Source organism: Ixodes scapularis, unplaced genomic scaffold (assembly GCF_016920785.2).
Source record: "Ixodes scapularis isolate PalLabHiFi unplaced genomic scaffold, ASM1692078v2 PGA_scaffold0__279_contigs__length_252992795, whole genome shotgun sequence".
NCBI lineage: Eukaryota > Metazoa > Arthropoda > Arachnida > Ixodida > Ixodidae > Ixodes > Ixodes scapularis.
The window spans coordinates 164,238,066-164,256,728 of NW_024609835.1; the positions used below are offsets into that span (position 1 = coordinate 164,238,066).

Sequence of the window (18,663 nt, forward strand, 5' to 3'; positions counted from 1 at the left end):
AGCTTCATTCAATGGAATCCTATTTCATGCCAGGATTCGTTGTGTTGTGCCATGCAAGAAAGCAAACTCGCAAACCTTTTTTTTTAGAGTGGCTCTTTTTTTTTGGAGTGTAGTCCTTGCTGGCATGAACGTGATGACGAATTGTATGGAGTGTTTCCCAGATAGCAAAATGAATCCAACACCAATGCTGTATTTACCCAATCCTCTTAAAGGGGCACTAGATAACTTTCTACGATAGTCTACAAGGGGGTCTTAAAAAGTTTTGATCACCATAATTTAAATAAATAAAAAAAATTGTGTGCTTATTAAGACTTATGCGTAGTCACCTTCCAAATTCACACATTTCTCCTAGCGTTTCTTAAACCTCCTTAGGCCTTCATTGTGGAAGTCCCCAAATTTCATGAAAAACCACCGTTCGACCTAGTCTGTATCATAGAATTGCTAGCTTCAAGTGGAATTTTGATTTCTACAGGTCTTCTTGCTCATTTTAATCCAAGCGACGGCCAATTTAATCCAAGTGCCACCAAATTTAATCCAAGCGCCACATAATTTAATCCTTGCGCTACCCAATTTAATCCCGGGGTCAGTCAATTTAATCTACAATATATATAGGGTTGTTCGTTTTCGGGTAAAACCCGATTTTACCCGATTTTTACACCCCGAACATGTTTCAGACGAATCGGGTTAAACCCAATTTCTCCCCGAATTCTAGAACCCCATGATTAACTTGTTTATTTTTACTCTGCGCGGAGTTTGCGTTGCACACATGCTATCTACCCTACCTCGGGACAACAGTTACCTATAGTTAATTTCGGAAACTGCCTGCAGCACTGGGGACGCCCCCCCCCCTACACTGCTCTCAATCAACCGCTCAACTCGCCGTGACATTCTACGGAGGCCGGCTGAGGAAAAGCAACAATAAGCGTTGGGGCCTCGGAGGGATATTTCCGTCCCCCCGCTGTGCAGGTGGAACCGCCTTGGCACGCCATGTAGCTTCGGCCATGCTACACGCAGCTAGTGAAAAGCACTATCAATCCCCCTTTGACCGCTGTTAGGTGTTGACGCCCAGCAAGGTCCCTCGGGTAGCATGGCCATCGCTGGCGTCCGACCTTTCTCACGAACAACGTCCGAGTCAGTCAGTCAAGTAAACAGATCGGGAAAACTTAACAAGTTTATTCCATAGTGAAATATCTGATCGAAGACAACCGTCCCTCGAACGATCGAGGTTTTTGTTGACACCTGAGGGAGAGGAGAATTCCGTGGGCGATGCTTCCCTTGAAGCGACAGACGGCAATCGGAGCTGGAAAACCCTGATGTCCCCGATTACCAGCTTGATACAGATCCCTAATTTTAATGCGTTAGCGTTAGGGAGCTCGTAATACGCTCCAATAATAAAAAAATAAAAGAATATCCAAATCTTTTACTGAGTACATTTGTAAATTTAACCCGAAAAAAAACGAATTTCTGGATGTCGCCACAAAAAAACCCGATTTCTCCCCGATTATCAGCTTGAAAAATAGCACCCGATTTTTACCCCTCGAATTTAAAAAAATATAAAACCCGAAAACGAACAACCCTAAATATATATACCGGTATGCACTTATTGTCTTCAATGGTCGTGTTTGCTTACACTTTTGGTAACTTAGAATAATTTTTTATACAATTAGATTTTTGGGGGGACAGCTGATCATTTGATCCCTATATATTGTGATTAGTTGCAGTTACTAGTACCACTATTGACGAGGCTTAGTTGATATGTTGATTACTCTTTGTGCAATATTGAGTTATTGTGGCGCGCTCGAAATTATTTTAGCTGAATGGACGTTTTGTTTAACCTTTCTTATTACTCGACTTAACATTGCTACAGTTCAGATGATACAAGTACAATTGCAATTTATGATTGCTCTTTTGATTACTTTGGGTTATTTTTGCTCCAATTGATCTATAATGAACTCAGTTGACATTCCTCTTTTAATTATTTTGGTTTACTTTTGACCCATTGGTCCTAAATTCGAATTAAATGACATTGTGATGACTCTTCATTACTTTTAGCTAATCTTCAACGAATTGAATTTTTATGTGATGATTATTGACATTATGATTACTCTTTTGATAACTTTGAGTTACTTTCAATTCAATTGACTTTAATTTGGCCTAAGTGACATTTGGCAACTCTTGTTTATTTTGTATAATTATAGTGCCAATTTATTGGTTGTGAGCTCAATCATACATTATTATCAGTCTTGACTACTTAGGGTTACTTTCAATCCAAATGACTTTAATTCGGCCTCATTGATATTGCGATGACTGTTTTGATTTTTTGGGATAATATTTAACAAAAGCATTTATTATTAGCTCAATTGACATCACAATTACTTGTTTGATTAGTTTGACTTACTATGAACCGAATGGACTTTAATTTGGCACAACTGACATTTTGGCTACTCTTTTGATTACTTTGCGTTATTATACCTCCAATTGATCAATAATGAAGTCATTTGACATTATTATTACTCTTTTGTTACTTCGAGTTACTTTTAACCCAGTGGACTTGAATTCGACCGAAATGACATTGGGATGACTTTTGATTACTTTGAGCTTATAGGCATACAAACTTATTTATTATGAGCCTAATGTTCTCATTACTTTGAATTACCTTGACCCAATGGATTTGTCCTATTTCACAATTTGATAACTCTTCTGATTACTTTGAGGTCACATTCAACCAAATGGTATTTTAAGAGCTCGATTCACATTTTTTTATTACTTTTCTTGTCCCAATTAATCCTAATTCGGCTTAATCGACATTGTAATAAACTTGATTATTTTCTGCTAATTTTCAACCAATTGATTTATTGTGGTCATAATTGGCATGATGATTATTTTTTTTATTTACTATTAACCCAATGGGCTTTAAAGGGATACTTCAAAGAAATTTGAAATATTCCCTTCGTGTTCAAAAATAGGTTGAATATGATCCACAATATCCGTAAATGACAATCGCACGTTTGTATTTTGAGCCTGGTGGCTGTATTTTTCGTTATAAACGGCCCACTCTGGCAAGCGCTCCGAGAAGGCCTAGCGAAGACCACGTGACATCCAACGCAATCGTGACGTACGTCGTCTCAAGACGAGCAAAGCTACGGCGAGGCAGACGTCGAGAGGATGGCCTAGTCGTTCCAGCCACCGAAGCGGCTGCTTTTGTACGAATTTTGAGTGGCGGGTTAATCTTCTGTAATATTGTAGGGGGACAACAGTGACTTCTGGGACACACAAAAGAGATCGCCTCGGGGAGAGGGGAGTTCCTCCTTCAGCTCTTTTCTCGTCGTAGCCGGAGGCGAGACACTCACCGTCACTAGCTGTCAAGGTTCCTAGACGGGCATTACAAGCGAGGCGTTAGCGACATCCACCAGGTGCTCTTTGCTAATCGTTTAATTCATTTTAAAATTCCTTTTCCTGACTTTTTTAACAAGGTATTAGTATGTTCGATGTGATGCTGCTTTTTTGAACACATAGACCGAAAAATGAGCGCCGAAATTTCGTTGTAGTATCCCTTTAAATCCGCCCAATTAACATATTGGTGACAATTTTAAGTACTTGGAGTTATTGCATTACCAATTTATCTATCATGAGCGCAATTTTCATTGCAATTACTCTTGATTATTTCGTGTTACTATTGACCCAATGAACATTAATTTGGCTTAATTGACAGTTTGATGTTTCTTATTACTTTGAGCTAATATCGAACCAATTGCATTCTTATGAGCTAAATTTGCATCATGGTTACCCTTTGAAATGGTTTGAGCTGCTATTGACCCAGTATTTTGATTACTTTTGAGTCATTATACAGTCAATTTAATAATTATTAACTATATTGATGATTTGATTACTTTTTCGATTACTTATAGTTACTTTTGAGTTACTTTATACTTCACTTCAATTACCCCAGACACCAGAGGGCAGCGTCGGACCAGAAGTCCTTCCAGTGAACCCTTCTCCTCGTCCAACGGCTCCCTTTGGTGTCTGCGATACTTCCGAGGTAAACGATCTTTGATTCGGATATTAATCGAAAAAATGTAGAGCCCTTTCACTTCACGTGAAGATGGAAGACCAGCTAAGCTATTTTAACGTGTAGGACGATGCCTAGAGGACGACCTCAATGACGACTTCTATGACGACCTCGAACACCGCCTAGAGGACACGTTTAGGACGACCTCAGGGACGATGTCTAGGATGACCTCGAGGGACGATGTCTAGGATGACCTTGAGGACAATGTCTAGGACGACTTCTTGGACGACCTAAAGGACGATGCCTGGAGGATGACGTCTAGGACGACCTCAGGGACAACTTCTTGAACAACCTCAAGGACGAAGTTTAGGACGACCTCAAGGATGGTGTCTAGGATGACCTCGAGGACGACGCCTATGACAATCTCAAGGATGACGTCTAGGACGACCTCAACAACAGCCTCAAGGACGATGCCTAGGCCGACGTCTAGGACAATTTTAAGGACGACCTCAAGGACGACGGCTAGGACCACTTCAGGGAAGACATCTAGGACGACCTCGAGGACAATGCCTAGGGCTACCTCGAGGACGACGTACAGGACGAGCTCAAGGACGATGTCTAGGACGACCTCAAGAACGACGTCTAGGACAACTTCTAAAACAACCTTGAGGACAACACCTAAAGGACGTCGTCCTCGAGGTTGTTTTAGAAGTTGCCCCTGAGGTCGTCCTAGACGTCGTCCTAAACATTGTCCTTGAGGTCGTCCTAGACGTCGTCTTTGAGGTCGTCCTAGACATCGTTCTTGAGGTCGTCCTAAACGCATACTTGAGGTCGTCTTACACGTCGTCCCAGCCATTGTCCCTGAGGTTGTCCTAAATCTCGTCCTCTAGGCGTCGTCCTTGAGGTCTTCCTAGAAGTCGTCCTTGAGGTCATCCTACACGTCGTCCTGCAGGCATCAATCATCCTTGAGGTCATTCCAGAAGACAATAAGTTCATATGCATATTGTGGATTAAATTGACTGACCCCGGGATAAAATTGGGTAGCGCAAGGATTAAATTATGTGGCGCTTGGATCAAATTGGGTGGCACTTGGATTGAATTTTCAGTCGCTTGGATTAAAATGAGCGGAAAAACCTGTAGAAACAAGAAAAGGTCACTTGGTGTAAGATTGGGGGAATAGGGTGCGTGTGGCAGTATTTCAAAGCTTCGTTGCTTTGCTTCCACAGCAGCAGCTCAAGATGAGCGAGCGGGTGCTTTATCAATGAGGAGGCGGACACCCTTGGAGAGCATACCGCGGTATTTTTTCCTTGGAGCATCTCGCAGTTTATTCAGTAGTGAGCAGTAATATGTGCTATAAATTGTCTGGATTTTTTAATGTGGTGTGTCAGGACAACAGTCCCAGAACACCGATGCGACCTTCCCTGCAGACTTTGGCACCTTGTCCTTTTTGGAAAGAGGAGAATAAGAGTCCTCCCACTCTTTGCTCATCTCTTTGGTCTCCGGATCATAGAGGTAGATCCAACATTCGGCCATGGTTACCAAAAGACTAAAATGAATTTCCTTTGTTGTGTTCCAAAAGAGTCAGCGTCAGCCTTGATTGATCGAATCGTGTTTGCCTGTTGAGTGGAGTTAGCGGGCGAGGTACCCAGCGTGCAGACAACTTAGACAAGCACAGTTTGTCATGAATTATGTTCCACACGCTGCCAAAGCTTAAACCTGTTTCATGCATGATCATTTGAGGATTTACTCGTTGATATTCCAGAATGAGATCAACTTTCTTCACTGTGCTGCATCATCAGTGAAAGGAGGTCGTCCAAATATAAGTTTGTCTGGTGTCTGCAGTAGTTTTGCGAGGCAATCAATCTTTGATACTCATTTTAATAGAGAAATTGGTCACGCATGAATGTAATGTTTGGTTTTTTAGGATTGGTTTCTGAACCACTCCATGGAGGAGGAGTGGTTCAGAAACCACTCCTCCATGGCAGTAAAGCAGGGCACATTTTATTCTTCATATGTATGGACAAACTGAGCCGGTGACTTGCATGCTTCAAGAACCAAATATTTCTCTATTGTCATCTCGCAGAGAAATTATGAACTTTAAGTTTGTTTAAGCTTATTCGGGATCAGTTTAATAGTGATACATCCCAATTGCTGCCACCATTTGATGGAGTCAATGCAAGTACAGAGCCTCTAAAATCCCACGACGAGCAAACAATGACACTCTTAAATATTTGTCTTTTATTAAAAGTTTGATTGAATAAGACGAGCTAGCTGAGGATGTAAATTTAGATTTTAAAGGCTGGTAAAGTGAAGTTTTATCTGTGCCTCTGCTTTGAGAGCGTTCTGAAAGTGCAGAGTCCTATAGTATTACTTGTATCCACGTGGTTGCTCTATTTTTTGTTCAGTAGCCTAAAACATACTGGTGTGTATATGTATTTATATTTTTTCTCTTCTGTAACAGCCCTGAAGGAGCTAACAGTTTTGATCAATAAATTAAAATTTGCAGCAAATTTTATTTCTGAAGTTCTATAATGCATGAGATGCAGCATTTAAGGAGCAATCGTTTAAATCTCTTTAAAAGACATTAAGCAGTCAATTCGGGAGGTGAAGAAGCTATATTTTAGTAGTTTAGTGGAGAAACTTACTTGGCACATACATCATGTGAGGTAAATTTTCCCACCAAATTTAGCGGGGAAACTGAATTTGTGTGGACGTCCGTGACGTCAATTTCCCCTCTTATTTAGACGGGAAACCGACTTGGTGCATATATCACGCGACATTCATTTTCCCGCCAAACTTAGCGAAGAAACTGAATTAGTGTATAGGTCACGTGACATCAGTTTCCTCCGCTAAATTTAACAAAAAATGCATGGACAGACACAAATTTCGGAGGGGAAGGGAGGGGGGTGTTTCATTAAAAAGCACTTTATAAGCCTACAGGCTTTGTTGAATGCTTCATCTCATAGTTGAGCATCGCTTCATGGTTTTAGTAGGCTCAAATATTACCAAAGCTGGGTAATAGCAGGAGAATTCGGGTGCATGAGTGTCACAGTTTTCAAGTCCACAAAATAGGCAAAAGAGTCACTGTGAGAGCTGTGAAGCCTCATTCGAAGCTCGGTTTTCCAAGACTGCACAACGCAACTTTCATCTTGTGCCGCTTTTTTTATATAGATGGTTAATTGTTAGTGCTCCTTCTTTATTCTGGAAACCACATATGCTAATGCTAAGATTTTAAAATGCATGCCAACCTGCTGAATCTTAAAAAATTGAAAATACACTCGGTGGAGCAACTGATTAATGTGGCGTAAAATGAAGGGTGTAAGAGTACTTCACTCCAACAAACCTACTGTGCGAGAACAATCGAGCAATCTAAGCTGCTCTTTGCACGATAACAAAAAAGTTGTGTCTTGCCTTCTGTAGATGGACGTTCCCCTAAGATGGCTGAAGCTAGCCATTACATAGATAGCGTGCCATAAGCCAAGGAGCCAACCACCAACTGCTGCAAGACCATGCTTTGTTGCCTAGTTATTGAACACTGAACCCGTGTAGAGGCCAGTCCTCACTTCTGCTGCCAACAGGTATACACGATACCCAAGCGAATTTGTCACACGGTCGTTTGACTCCAGATAGCCACAGAATAGTATTTCATGTGCATGGCTTTGTTGGTCGGACAAGGTCTTTTTCCGACCCTACTTGTAGCACTTTTGCAGATTGGTGTAATGAAGAGCAACTTTGGAAGGGTGTTAAGTTTCAAACCAATGTAGTCCCTTCGGCAGGTGCCAGGGACACATCTAGGATGAACATAGACCAGCTGGTGATGTTTTGGAGGCTACCAAAATCTCATTAAGACGAGGCTCTTGGATCACTACAAGCCTTTGTCGGATTGTGAGCACCTTAAGCCAGGGCCGACACTTTCCCTCTTAGCCACCGAGGCAGCTCACTGCAAACTACTTCGCTGGCCACAGTGAACATAAAAACAGCTTGAAACTTGCCTCAGTCTCCCTCCTGCCCCATACAAAATACTACCTACACCCTGGAATATCAATGGCACCTCAAAGGATGCTTTACTGTATTCACTTTCCCCACTTGGGAAAGAGGAAAAGAAACAAGTGGCAGCTGCAGCAGCTGCAGGTACACCTGCGCACTAGGTTGAAGCTAGGAAAGTCGCATTTTCCCAAGCCAGATAATCTGGACTGCAATTTTGATGGATCCTCCTTTTATATAAAGAGGATGCGCAGAACCACTTCAGCAGTAAAAATTTCACCACACAGTCGAAGCATTGTGTAGTGCTCACCAAACTTTTATGGAACATGCAAACTGTTCATTTTCTCGTGGTAGCATTTTCCCAGAGGAAGCCGAAGAACGGTCCCTTACATGTCGTTGCAGAATGGTTTGTCGAGTGTTACGTAACAAAACTTGCTCAGCTGTCGCAAGGAGAGCGATCCGAAGAGAAAAGACTTAGCTGGACTATGTTGTTGTCTGACGGCCCACTTTTCCAACAATCGGCAAGACACCCAAACCAGTCCCTGCACCAAACACGAGTACAAAACGTCTGAGCAACCCTACGCCAACGTCGTCCACACCTCCGGCAGTTTGGTAGCGACACAACCCAGCTCAGTCTACGTCGTCCAGTTCCACCACGACTGGACGCTCTTCGTCAGGCTCCTCTTCGTCAAAGCTCCAGCCCATCAGCTCAACGAGGCTCGTCTTGAAGCGGAAGGCCTTCTTCTTCAGAGACGCCGGACCTACATCCGGCTCGTCCGAGTCCGCAACATTCCGGAACAGAGCGCTCAGGGCATCTGTCACGAAATTCTTGCGCGCCACAATGTCGACGAAGAAGTCCGTGGGCACCTCCCGCAGCTGGAAGTGGAGCACTGAGAGCAGCTCCGAGTAGAGGTCCGGGTGGCGGTTGACGGCCTCCGCGCTCGTGCAGAAGGCACTGACCAGCCTCTGCCACTGCTCAAAGCTTGGGTAGACATGGCCCACCAGGAAGCAAACGAAGACAAACTGCAGCTCGCCGAGGAGGTCGCGCTCATGCGGCCACGCGGACAGCAGGCTTTCGAGGACGTAGCTCGAGTCCATGCCATGCCTGGTGATCTCGGCAGGCGTGGCGTTGCTGGGGTGCCTGCGCGGATGCGCGAGCGTGCATGACAATGTGGGGCCAACGGGTTCAGCGTTTACAGACTAAGGGAGAACGCCGCTACCCCCTTTGAGCTATGTAGGAAGCCGCCGCAAGAGCGATAACCTTTCTGCCCATTGAGTGTATGGATCTCCAGTTTTTTAATAATGTCGTGGGAGTGTCAACCAGCAGCACGGAGCAGTGCAGCAATATGAGCGAGAATAAGCACACACTCCTGAAGCACGTTCATCTGCGAGCGTTGTCTGCTAGGCTGTTCTGCTGACTGCAGACAGCCACTGCAGTGGATAGCTCTACCAACAAATAAGGAGCAGAGTGTCCATATTGTTTTGTGGAAACAATTCCTGGAAACATGTCTCATCGACAACTTTTTATGGACACATCTTTCATCGAAACTCGTTTTGTGGACAGATGCTCCTGCGACGCTTCATCACCAATGTATTTCTTTTACTAAAAGCGTATCAAATCTGGAGACCACTGAAGGCTAGCTCATGATTCGCTGAGGCACGTTTACGTAAGCTTTGGCCCACCCTCCCCCCTCCCCTGTCCCTTCCCCCATAAACCAGGCGAGACTCAAAACGTTTGGTGCGAAAACAGCGGGTTGTGTATGACGAAACGTCAATAAAACAAATCTGGGAAGCTTTTCGATAAAATGAACCGTCCATGAAACGTCTCATGTCGGCAAGACGACTCGTCGATGAAATGTCATTTGATGAAGTGATTGCTGCCGAGAACCAGGGGCTGTGTAGTCAGCAGAAGAGCCTAGCAGATGACTCTCACACATGAACATGCTTTGTGCAGATGCACTAATTTTCACTCGTATCGCCACCCCCGCTCCATGATACGGCACCGCCCCCCCCCCCCCCCCCCTAAATGCTCTCGTAATATTATTAAAACATTAGAGAGCTGTACTTCTTGCAAATATGCAGCTGTAAGTAAAACGTTATAGTAGTTTTATCAGCATTTTCCACTTTTCCCCATATTCAGAAAGGTGCTGCAAAAACGTGACATGGAGGGAGGTTTCACTCGAACCATTTGGTGTAGGCTGCCTCGATGTTAACTCTCTTTACTATTCTTGACATAACTTTCTTGGCACAAGCCCAGAGTATCGACGGTGCTTCAAGCATTTTCAGTCTGCGTGGCAGGATTGGAGCTTGTGCACCAAGGTCACCGCTTGTACAAAGTCTACTAAAACGTTGACGATTCAGCATCGAGAAAAAAATTAAAACTATGCAGCACAAATTACCGCAGCCCAAAAAATGAGTTAGATTGGCAACCACATGTATGAGCATCCTTTATTTGAAGCTATTCATGCTGAGGTTTCAGTATAATCTAGCATATACCAAACAACTTCAAACACGGTTTAATAAAGTGTAAGAATTGATATCTCTATGTAGCGAGCTGTATGCCTAATGCATGTGTATCTTAGTAAAGATCTTCGTTTGGATACCAAAATGCAACTCTGATTGCACGAAATGCCTGAACAAAAACCATGTGTCATTTAAACAGAAAGTAGCCAACTAGAGAAACGACAATGATGTATGCAGATATTGCCATGAGTGTGTTGTCAAGACTGTAGCCAACAGTACTTTATAATTGTATCGTGTGATGAAGGTTGCATTCAATGTCCAACAAGTGGACTGAAGTTTAAGCCAGAAATATTGAGGAGTAAAAGCACATACAAGACAACACACAGGACGCTCTCACTGTCAACAGTTTCCACGCGTCATCCACTTTCTTTCACTGATTAGCTAAGTGCCTTGGTCGGCTTAATTCAATAACAATTTTTTTACTTTTTTTTTTTTGTTGTTGTTAAAATGAAGATACAAAAATACTGTAAATGACTTTATTTATGCAGGTTCAATATTTCACAAAATTTTCAAAGTGAGGGCATTGATATTATTTTTTGGGCATAAAGCTTTGTGATTTAGAGTAACATCCTATGTATTCGTCACAATGGGCCGATAGATTTCAGTCAGAAATTTTTCACTATAATTTTAAGTTGTCAAAAGATAAATTTTTACAGTATACCGTTTTGGAACCTGCCGAGACATGGGCAGCAGGACAAACAAGGAGAGGAAGTTTATCATTCGTAAAGTAGCAGTACCCACCACGGCTCGGAGCACGTGAAGCAAAAGCTTGCACTGCAAAACCCAGATCCTGAGTAACAACCGTGGTCTTGCATGTTTTGGTCTGGATAAGCGTCATACCGGCGTGCATTTGTGTAATAACCACTGTATGATGCATGTAAAAAGACTTCTCACCTACAGTGTGAACCAGTGTCACCGCACAACCTCGCGCTGTCCTGTCCTTAGGCAAGGTTGGTCTAGACATGTGTTAGCCCTGTTTAGACCAACCTCGCACTGTCAAGACAGGTTTAATTTGCTTTGCTAGCTGTTTTATACTTGAAATGCAGGAGCAAGGTCCTTAGTTTGAAGACCTAGTTACGGGACCTTGCAATTTAGAATAAAGCAATAGAAAAGTATACAATGGTCGCATCGTAGATAAAGCATAATAACTAGGAAAGCGACGGTAAAGCAGAAGTCACTAATTACACTCCAAATCAAATGGCCTGCACTGTGCACCGAGTGCAAACTATCCAAGAAAAAAAGATTTTTTTTCAACCAATATTTGCTTTTGCATTGGGTGCAGAAATACGGTACGTACCGCCTCTTGGGGAACGGTGTGTAGCGTATCATGAATTCTGGCAGTTCCTTCAGCTCGACCAGCTTGTCTGCCTTGGCGGCAATGTCCGCCTCCTTGTCTTCCGTGTCTATGGCAGCACTATCAGCATGTCCTTCCGAATTCCGGCGTCCTCGGTGCGAGCAGAAGGGTTGCGACTCGAACGGCGTGGCCGAGCAGATGAGTTTGCTCTCGGGCTGCAGCCGTGCCACCACCTCCCTCGTGATGTGCTTGCTGAGCGAGATCCAGCGAGACCACTCGCTATACGAGAACACCCCCAGGTACCTGTCTAGGTCGCCAGTCAGGTTGGCACGGATGCGCTCCTTTTCTTCCGCAGAAATGGGCACCGAGGATATGTCTGCATAAGACGGATGGACGCAGACTCAGCCGAGATTACAAACAAATGTTAGTAACATCTTCTGCATGCTCATGTGCTCCTGTTCATTGCAGACCTACAAGATAGTCAAAATCTTTCACTTCCACTTTTTGCATTCATCAATGGGAGAGCAGGGAGAAACCTTCTCCTCTTCTACAAACTTTGTAAAGTAATCTAAAATAGGCACGAAAGCAATGTTTGACAAGAAAACAGAATCCTTCGATTTTGATTAGTTACCCGTGGCCACTGGGAAAGAGGAAATCTGGGAGTAAAACCTGCAGGGCGGCCTTTAAGCATGATTGTCACTGACAACCATGGCCACCATTATCGGGGTCACAGCATGAACATTATCTGCAGGGAGATTGAAAGAGGATGAGCATCAAGGTGCAAAGGGTGCTGTGCAAATGACTAGAGAGCCATGTCATCTTATTGTTGTCAAGGTACTTTGTTTCTTGTAACTTGGAAGTAACCTAAACACATCGGTAAACATTCAACATGAAGGAAAATGGAGGAGGCAGAGGAACAATGCTTTAATGTGATCCATGTTCCTCTGCCCTGTACCTGCTTTCTCATGCACTGTTTTTCACCATTTCCATTTTTATCTTCCATACGATTATGTTTTTTCCCCATTTCTCAGTTTCCCCTTTTACCCACTTCTCTTCCAACCACCAAACCACCGTAACATAATGCCGGAGAGCTCCTGATTGGTCAAGCAGATTTCTCCCCCCCTTCAACACCATCCTTCTACTTTCTTTTTCTCTGCAATGCTTTTCAACCATATTGGCGGAAAGAAGGCATGCGAGGTTAGCTGGTGAGCTGGCATGGGTTAGATGATTTTTTTTGCCAGCCATGTTGTGACTCCTGGTTTTGAACTCCTATATATACAGTGTTTCATTCCAGACTGAACCACACAAAACAAACCGATCTGAGTCACCTAAACTTTGTAAGTGAGCCTGCCTCATGACCTTGGAATCTGATCAGGCACAGGGGCAGGCACAGAGAAAGGTCACATGGCTGGACACTCCCATCCCAGCACTCAACAAGAAAAAAAGACTCGCAGCGTCCACGTGACCCACCGAACCGTGTAAGCATGGCTCTAAAGAAACGTAAGCGTGAAGTTTTTTGTGTTCGCCATAGTTAGTGAACGAAGTCTTTTAAAAGGCAGCTCCGGCGATTTCTTGGGCTACCCAAACTCACAAGTTCTAAAACTTGCAGGTCGAGCGGGCAGTCTAAAAAAACACCCTGTGCCGTGCATTTCTTTCCTTTTTGTTCCGCTGGAGAAAGCTTCCTCAGCACACACTTCACACCATCAAACTTCTTGTGGGAGCGAGTCATACCACTCAAATTACGTCATCTGTCGACGCTTTTTCACTGTCGACAGTAGAGCCTTTTTAGTTGAAGAAAAGCAGAGGTTTAAATATTAAAAATTATATAGGTAACTTTGCAAAAAAGAAATTGAAACATTTACAAATCCCTGCAATGCGAAATTAGAGCGCAACCCTCGAGGTATTTTGATTTTGTGATATACTGTGACGGGAAGGTATGCAGGAGGGGGAGGGGAGGGTATGGACAAGGAGGGGAGGGTACGAAGGAGGAGAGGTTAAGGCGGAGGAGGAGATGGTATGGAGGACCCTTCCCTCCTCCTTCTCCCAGTTTCTCCGCTAGATTTAGCGGGAAAATTGACATCACGTGACCTCAACACCAATTCAATTCCCCGCTAAATTTAGTAGGGAAACTGAATCGGTGTTGAGGTCATGTGATGCCAGTTTTACCGCTAAATTTAGCTGAGAAACTGGATTCGAAGTGTTGCAATAGGGGATGTCACAGACCTACACACTAATCCAGTTTCTTCACTAAATTTAATGGGGAACTGAATTGGTGTATAGGTCTGCGACGTCCCATAATGCAACAACACGCACGGTTACTCCGACGGCGACACCGCGAAACACAAGGAACGACCGCCTAATAGCTGCACCCTAAAAATATTATTTTGACCTATTATTCGGATTTTCAGTTCGGCCACGTCTATGATGCCTGCAACGCATGTCCGACTGGTCTGTTCTCCGCATCTAAAAAAAATATGGTTTCCGCCTGATGACGTCGTACAAGTGTCATGCTGTCTCCGGCCCCAATCTCCGGCGGTGTCACAGTGGGGGTAATGGATGTGGCAGACGCCTGTTCTGCCGCAGGTCGCTCTCTGGCTTGACAGTCCACGGAAGCTTGGGTAGCCAGGAGTTGGGATGCTGTGACGACATCGGCACCCATGTTTGCCCGTGCTTTTTGCCGGAATTTCTCAACCAACCGCCAGGATCGCTGCGTCCGGCAGCAGGACGCTCCAGCCTCTGCGACGTCGTTTTTTGCCACTTCAGTACCACTTTCGGTGTATGGGCGAGACGGGACACTAAGCGCACCGGCGGACATGCGTTTCAGGCACCCCTAGCCACGTCTATTGACACGTTCAACTAATTTTGAGACAAATCGGCGACTACTTGGCGAGACCTCTCTCCTCCGTAGCACCGAATCCGCCACGACGCCGGCTCTCACCCTCGGCCGCCTTGTCCCACCTCTTGACGAGCAGCTCGCCTTGCGCGAAGTGGTGGAAGAAGCCCGTCCGGGGAGCGGAGTTGCCGCTGCGGCCGACGGCGCTGTAGTGGATGAAGTGGACGCCCGCGGGGATGAGCTTGACGCCACGGAAATTGTCACCCACTGTGTGTGTGGACATGTTCATGCCGAACTCGGTGCCGGCCGGCACGTCCAGGAACACGAAGGTGGCACCCCGGGCCTGCAGGCTGGCCAGTACCTCGGCGTCCACCTCGGGCACGCCGCCCTCAGACTCCTCCAGCATGCTGGGAAGCAGGGGAGCCGGGTTAAAGGCCGATACTCACGTTTGGATGCGACCACCGCTTGCGACTGCTTACAAAGAGAATGCCTAGATTTAAGAGAGGGAGCAACTAAAACCAAGGGGAGCGTTTGCAATTTTACGGCGAACGCCTCTCGCAGAAATTGGTCACAAGTGTGCATGCACTGTGTCGTCGCGTGGCAAGGACATCAGGCGAAAAGGCGAAGACAGTTGCAGCAAATTGACGCTTTCGCCTCCTTCTCGCAGCTCGTATTGCAAACACGGCCCATAAACCATGTGACCATGATCGAGCAGTTGGAAACTCTCTGTAATACAGGTTGCCTAACGACGAGGGAATGTACTGGTTGCCCTGGAACAGCTCTGGTCTGCATGTCTATTTATTTATTTTACACACCCTCAAGGAGTTACTTTTTTACTTTTATTTAAAAATAAAAAATAAAACTAAAAATCAGATTTCTTAGGCATCACTCCTTCACTATAGGCTTAAAATAATTCTCACAATGTTATAAGCGACCATTTCTGGTAAATAGCGTGTACATTCAATTTCACAAATACTGCAAAACTTTCAGTTTAGTTTTTGCAGAGGCGAATTTCGGTTTGAAAAAAAGTCTCACCTGGTGCATAGTCCGCACAAAAATTATTCTCGTACGCCGCACATCTCGAAAAATGCCTGCTTTATCAGCCCACAAAGAACCTTCTATCACGCATAAATCATCATTAACATACACTGTCATTCACAAAATCCATCTAGTCTCGTCATGATGCACAAACTAGAAAATATAAACCCTCGTATAGTCGGCACCCGTAGGTAGTTCGCATTGCGTAAAATTTCATCTTAAATACATATCGTCTGTGGACTATAGTGTTCCAGGTCTACCTGACAGATGCCATCGGTGCATTCTTTCATCATAAGCAGTCACAAGTGGTTGAAAGGCAGCCAGCCACACTCAAACACAAGCGTGCGGACCAGCCTCTAGACATGCCTTGCACTGGAATCACTGGATACTTTCAGAGTAATGCATTCCGTAATGTCCGTGCGGGATGGAGGTGGGGCTACAGATCATCCTAAAAAAAGGTACCATCTTTTCCGGACCACAGTCTGTGGACTATACGTGTTTAAAAGTTGATATTTTACCCAGATTACCTACAAGTGCATGCTATACAAGGATTTTTGTTTTATTTTTTCCAATCAAGATTGTTTACTGTGATGAGACATAAAGGATATTAACAGAGCATATTAATGTTGATTTATCTGTGATACAAGCTTCTATTGCAAGCTAATACAGCAGGCATTTGTCAAAGTGTGCTGTGTATAATTTTTACATTCGGATTAGGCAATGCACACTATACACCGGGTGCAGACTATAGTCCAAATATACTGTATTTTGGCATTTACAATGTTGATGCGTTTGCCACCCACTTTGCTGCTCTACTGATAAAGAGAAGGCTAAACTCTTCATCATTTTGATACATAAATTTATGTGCATATACAGTGATGTCTCGTTAATATGGACACAACCGTTCCCCCCAAAAAAGCACCCACGTAATGTGAGTTGTTCATAACAATGAGACAAAAATACATTTATGTACCCAGTTCGGTATCGAAAATGTTGTCTATGCAGCTGGGTATCCATATTAACCCTTTGACGGTCGAGTTTTTTTCCCCGAGTGATGTTTCCCAGGGGTCCGGTTTTGTTCGCCAAAACATAGTGTAAAGCAAGGGTCAATGCGCAGGTTTTTCTGAATTATCTAGCGGGAGCACGGACAGTGCTTGCAAGCTGTTAAGGTTTACAAGCATCAACTGAAAACGTAGAAGGCGAAAAGTTGTCACCATTCTTCCATTTGGTTTAATTTTGGCACATTGGCTTCCGCAACATTTCGGCGGCTTCAGATTCCTGACTGGAGGTACTTTACAGAACTTCTCCGTTGGATGACTAGCTCTCAACCTGTAAATTTAATTCCAAAAAGTGTCGGACGTATGATTCGGAAGAGCCGTTGACCCTGGCAAGTTTTTTGGCCTTATTGTTTACAAAAAGGGAGCTAAGCCTTGTCTTGTGTTACGCCAAGCTTATAGTGCAATGCAGCTTTTCTTGCAAAATGTGCAAGAAAAGCTGCAAGAGCTCGAGAAGCGGCGTGCAGTAGGAACGATCTGCTCGGCCGACAGACGGCCGGTCACAGCTCGATCGCTTGAGTCTGCTTTCGCGCATTTTTGAGGTTGGTCATCAAATGATCGCGTTGGCTGTTTGGAGGGACTGCAGTTTGGGAGTTTTTGGTTACAAGGTGCTTTAACGTATCTTGTAATGCTCACCTCAAGCTCGACATCATAGGAAGCTCACTGTTTTTGCGAGTTACAGCACGCCTACACCAAATATGCAGTTTCTTGTACGGCGTAGATGCAGCTTGCAGTAGCATGCATCGCCGAGTTTCTTCCTCTTTGCGAGGCGTTGAGGAACGAAAGAAGCCTTCCATGTTAGAAATTGGCTCGATTCCGCTCTGTAAAACAATTGTAAAGGGGGAATTCACACCGCCGGCTAACGTTTTCACGCGGGACAAATTCAAATGCGCAAGTTTGTACTATCCAATACCTATAAACGAATCGTAGGGGGCACTAAAAGTCTGCTTTTACGCAGCGTCTTCTGGGCAAAGCAAAGGGGCTATGTTCAACAAATGTTTCGTTTCTCCTAAAAAGAAACGGAATTTACGACATCACGTCTAATTGGTTAGAGGCTCAAATGACAGAAGTTCCCTTTTTCGTCATTTGAGCCTCTAACCAATCGGACACAATATCAACGTTTCCTTTTTTTTTTATTTTATTTTATTTTTTTTTAAGGAGGAACAAACGTTTGTTGAGCATAGCCGCCCAGGAGGCCTATATTGTGGGTTCTGTATCTTTTACCAAACGGCAGTAAGTAGCTTTTTCAGGGAAGATGCCACCCCCCTCCAAGGTTGCCACTTGCACATCCTCGCATGGTGCGGGATTTACGAGCAAAGTTTTTCGTTTTCACCAAAACCTGCTTTTGACAAAACGCACGATATAACGGTTAGCGCAGCAAGGATGCTTGAAGTGTGGGGCCCTTGAGCACTGATCGATGGTTCTTGGGAATTCGATGTTCGACAGTTGCGTTTTCCAAACCCGCACGGTGATCGAACACATTTGAGCTAAGGTGCCTCAAAGTTTCCCGCTACTGATCCGTGCGCGGCTCGACAGAAGCCACAAGCAGCGAGTGAAATCACAAAAAAAAACATACGTACTCCGCCGACATTTTGTGCGCCATCCCACAGTGTTCTGAGCTCTGAACTATCACTGTAAATTCGGTAGGAAAAAAAAAGAAAGAATAGGCCGACTAGTTACGGGAGCACGGCGAGATGCTAGCGCTACTGCGAGCCGCCATGATGGGAACGTAAGTACTGATCTAGCAAGGCCTTCTCAGCCACGACTTGCAACCACACGCTATGCTTGCAACACCTAAACGCAATAAATTATTACTTCAAATAAAATAATAATTACAATATTCAGCTTGTGCGTTTTTATCAATAAAATTGTTCATGATTGAAAATGTAAGTGAAACCAATGGCCCATACGAAACTGTGACAAATTT

The 18,663-nt window shown here is 44.3% G+C and overlaps 1 protein-coding gene across 2 annotated transcripts; it reads right to left on the reverse strand.

The window, feature by feature from the left end:
• Window positions 1-8,291: 8,291 nt before the first annotated feature.
• LOC8051449 (protein AAR2 homolog) lies at window positions 8,292-18,479 on the reverse strand. 2 transcript variants are annotated; one of them, XM_040219388.3, is made up of 5 exons: window positions 18,317-18,453; window positions 17,373-17,557; window positions 14,749-15,050; window positions 11,814-12,186; window positions 8,292-9,134 (listed from the first exon to the last, which is right to left on the reverse strand). In XM_040219388.3, the coding sequence occupies exons 2-5, from the start codon at window positions 17,531-17,533 to the stop codon at window positions 8,624-8,626; spliced, it is 1,347 nt and encodes a 448-aa protein (XP_040075322.1). In that variant the 5' UTR covers window positions 17,534-17,557; window positions 18,317-18,453; the 3' UTR covers window positions 8,292-8,623. The 2 variants fall into 2 exon arrangements, with proteins under 2 accessions (XP_040075322.1, XP_029823430.2); XM_029967570.3 differs by lacking the exon at window positions 17,373-17,557 and having other exon boundaries at window positions 18,317-18,479.
• Between the last annotated feature and the right edge of the window lie 184 nt (window positions 18,480-18,663).